The following is a 2,295-nucleotide window of genomic DNA, read 5'->3' on the forward strand; positions in this document are numbered from 1 at the left end:
ATATATATATATATATATATATATATATATATATACAGTGAGGGAAATAAGTATTTGATACCCTGCTGATTTTCAAAGTTTACCTATTTATATTAATGCTAATATATTAAAATTATAACAGTACACTTTTATACACCTTTCAGTTAATATTAGCAGTTACACACGAATTTGACAAATGCTATGAAAAATAAGTATTTGATACATTTTTGACAAGAGTGCAATTTGATCAAATATAGAAATATTTACTCAAAGTAAATATACAATATCAATATATTTGAAGAAATCTAACTTAACAAATCTAATTATAGACTGTATTTGAAATAATTTTGTTTCTTTCAGATTATTTAACAAATTAAATCAATTACATTCATCATCACTATGGGTAACACCAAAGAGTTGTCCAAAGATCATAGAGATCAGATCATTAAGCTGCACAAGACTGGATTTGGCTATCAGAAGATAAGTCAACAACTGGGAGAGAAGTTAACAACTGTAGGTGCTGTTGTATGTAAATGGAAAACATATAAGATCATTGTGAACCATCCTTGATCTGGAGCCCCTGTAAAATATCTCCTCGTGCAACATTACGTTTATTAGGAACCATCCAGAACAACCCTGGAACTTCTCGAGAAGAGCTTAGGAATGGCCGCCTAGCTGCAGGAATAATTGGAAACAAAAAACAATTGGAAACACATTTAAAATCATGCAGTGCTCTAAGGAAAACCCACATTAAGGGTCGATTAAAATTTGCTAATGATCAAATGATCATCTAAATGACTCTGAAGAAGATTGGAAGAATGTACCTTGGTCTGATGAGACAAAAATCGAGCTTTTTGGAATAAATAGTACTCGTAGGGTCTGGAGAAAAAAAATGAGGCTTACAATCCAAATAACACCATCCCTACATGAAGCAGTATAATGTTATGGGGCTATTTCTCTCCCAATGGAACAGGGCGACAGCACCGTATCACTGGGAAAATGGATGAGTCATTGTATCCGCAGATTTTAGATGAAAACCTTCTAGCTTCATCCAGATTACTAAAGATGAAATGAGGTTGGATATTTCAACAGGACAATGACCCAAAGCATACAGCTAAGACTACCAAAAAATGGTTCAGAAAGAAGCACATCATTGTTATGGAGTGGCCTAGTCAGTCTCCAGACCTCAACCCAATAGAGAACTGAAACTTAGATTATCCAAGCGACAGCCCAGAACTCTTAATAAGTTGGAAAACCTTTGCTTGGAAGAGTGGGAAAAGATACCTTTTGAGCTATGTTTGAACCTGGTGGTCAACTCTAAGAAACGCCTTACTGCTGTGATAGCTAATAATGGTTACTCGGCTAAATATTAAATGATTTTTCATTAAGTATCAAATACTTTTTCCTCTTGATAAATCACAATTTATTTATCTAAACTATTAATTAATTACTATATTATTTGTTATATATGTAAAATGTGTTTAATTTTTGTGATAAATATATGTAAGCCATTTTATTCCTTACCCTTATCCAAATTAGTAAACTTGGAAATTTAGGAGGGTATCAAATACTTATTTCCCTCACTGTATATGTATGTGTATACATATATATATATATATATATATATATATATATATATATATATATATATATATATCTTTTATCTTTTACTTGTTTCAGTCAGTAGACTGTGGCCATGCTGGGGCATTGCCCGTTATTGTTGCTGCTGATACTGCTATTGTTTTCTTGTTGTTATTACTGTTCCTGCTGTTGTTGTTGCTACTTCTGCTTTAGTTGTTGTTGTTGTTGTTGTTGTTGTGGTAGTGGTGGTGATGGTGGCAACAGCAACAATGACTTCAGTTGTTATAGTAATCCGTATTATATTACTACAGTCAAAGAGCAGTATTCTACAATTCAGTGCTTTCTTCTTCAGGGCTCCATTTAAGATAGCAGCTTGTTCGTTCTTTTTGATGATTATTTACCTAACATGGAACTGGGAAGAAAATTATGGCAGCCAAGAGACGTCTGTCTGTTTGTCACTGCGAAATTCCTTTCAATTAATCAAGAGTGGTAGGTATTAAACTTTCTTCTTGAATCTCCTTCAAAGTTCAAATTTGTGTTCCACTGGAAAGAATGCTCTCTGCATTCCAGGTTCAGTCCCACTGCATGGCACTGTGGGCAAGTGTCTTCTACTATAGCCTCGGGCCAACCAAAGCCTTGTGAGTAGATTTGGTAGACAAAAACTGAAAGAAGCCCATCATACATACACACACACACACACACAGATATATATATATATATATATATATATATATA

General features: G+C 33.6%; 1 protein-coding gene across 1 annotated transcript in view; it reads left to right on the forward strand.

Moving 5' to 3' along the window:
* The window catches only part of LOC106880402 (molybdate-anion transporter), a 25,895-nt gene that overhangs the window by 12,510 nt on the left and 11,090 nt on the right, over positions 1-2,295 (forward strand). Inside the window, exon 6 of the mRNA XM_014930318.2 lies at positions 1,913-2,049. Coding sequence (XP_014785804.1) covers positions 1,913-2,049 — 137 coding nt within the window. The remainder of the gene's footprint in view (positions 1-1,912; positions 2,050-2,295) is intronic.

Source organism: Octopus bimaculoides, chromosome 20 (assembly GCF_001194135.2).
Source record: "Octopus bimaculoides isolate UCB-OBI-ISO-001 chromosome 20, ASM119413v2, whole genome shotgun sequence".
NCBI lineage: Eukaryota > Metazoa > Mollusca > Cephalopoda > Octopoda > Octopodidae > Octopus > Octopus bimaculoides.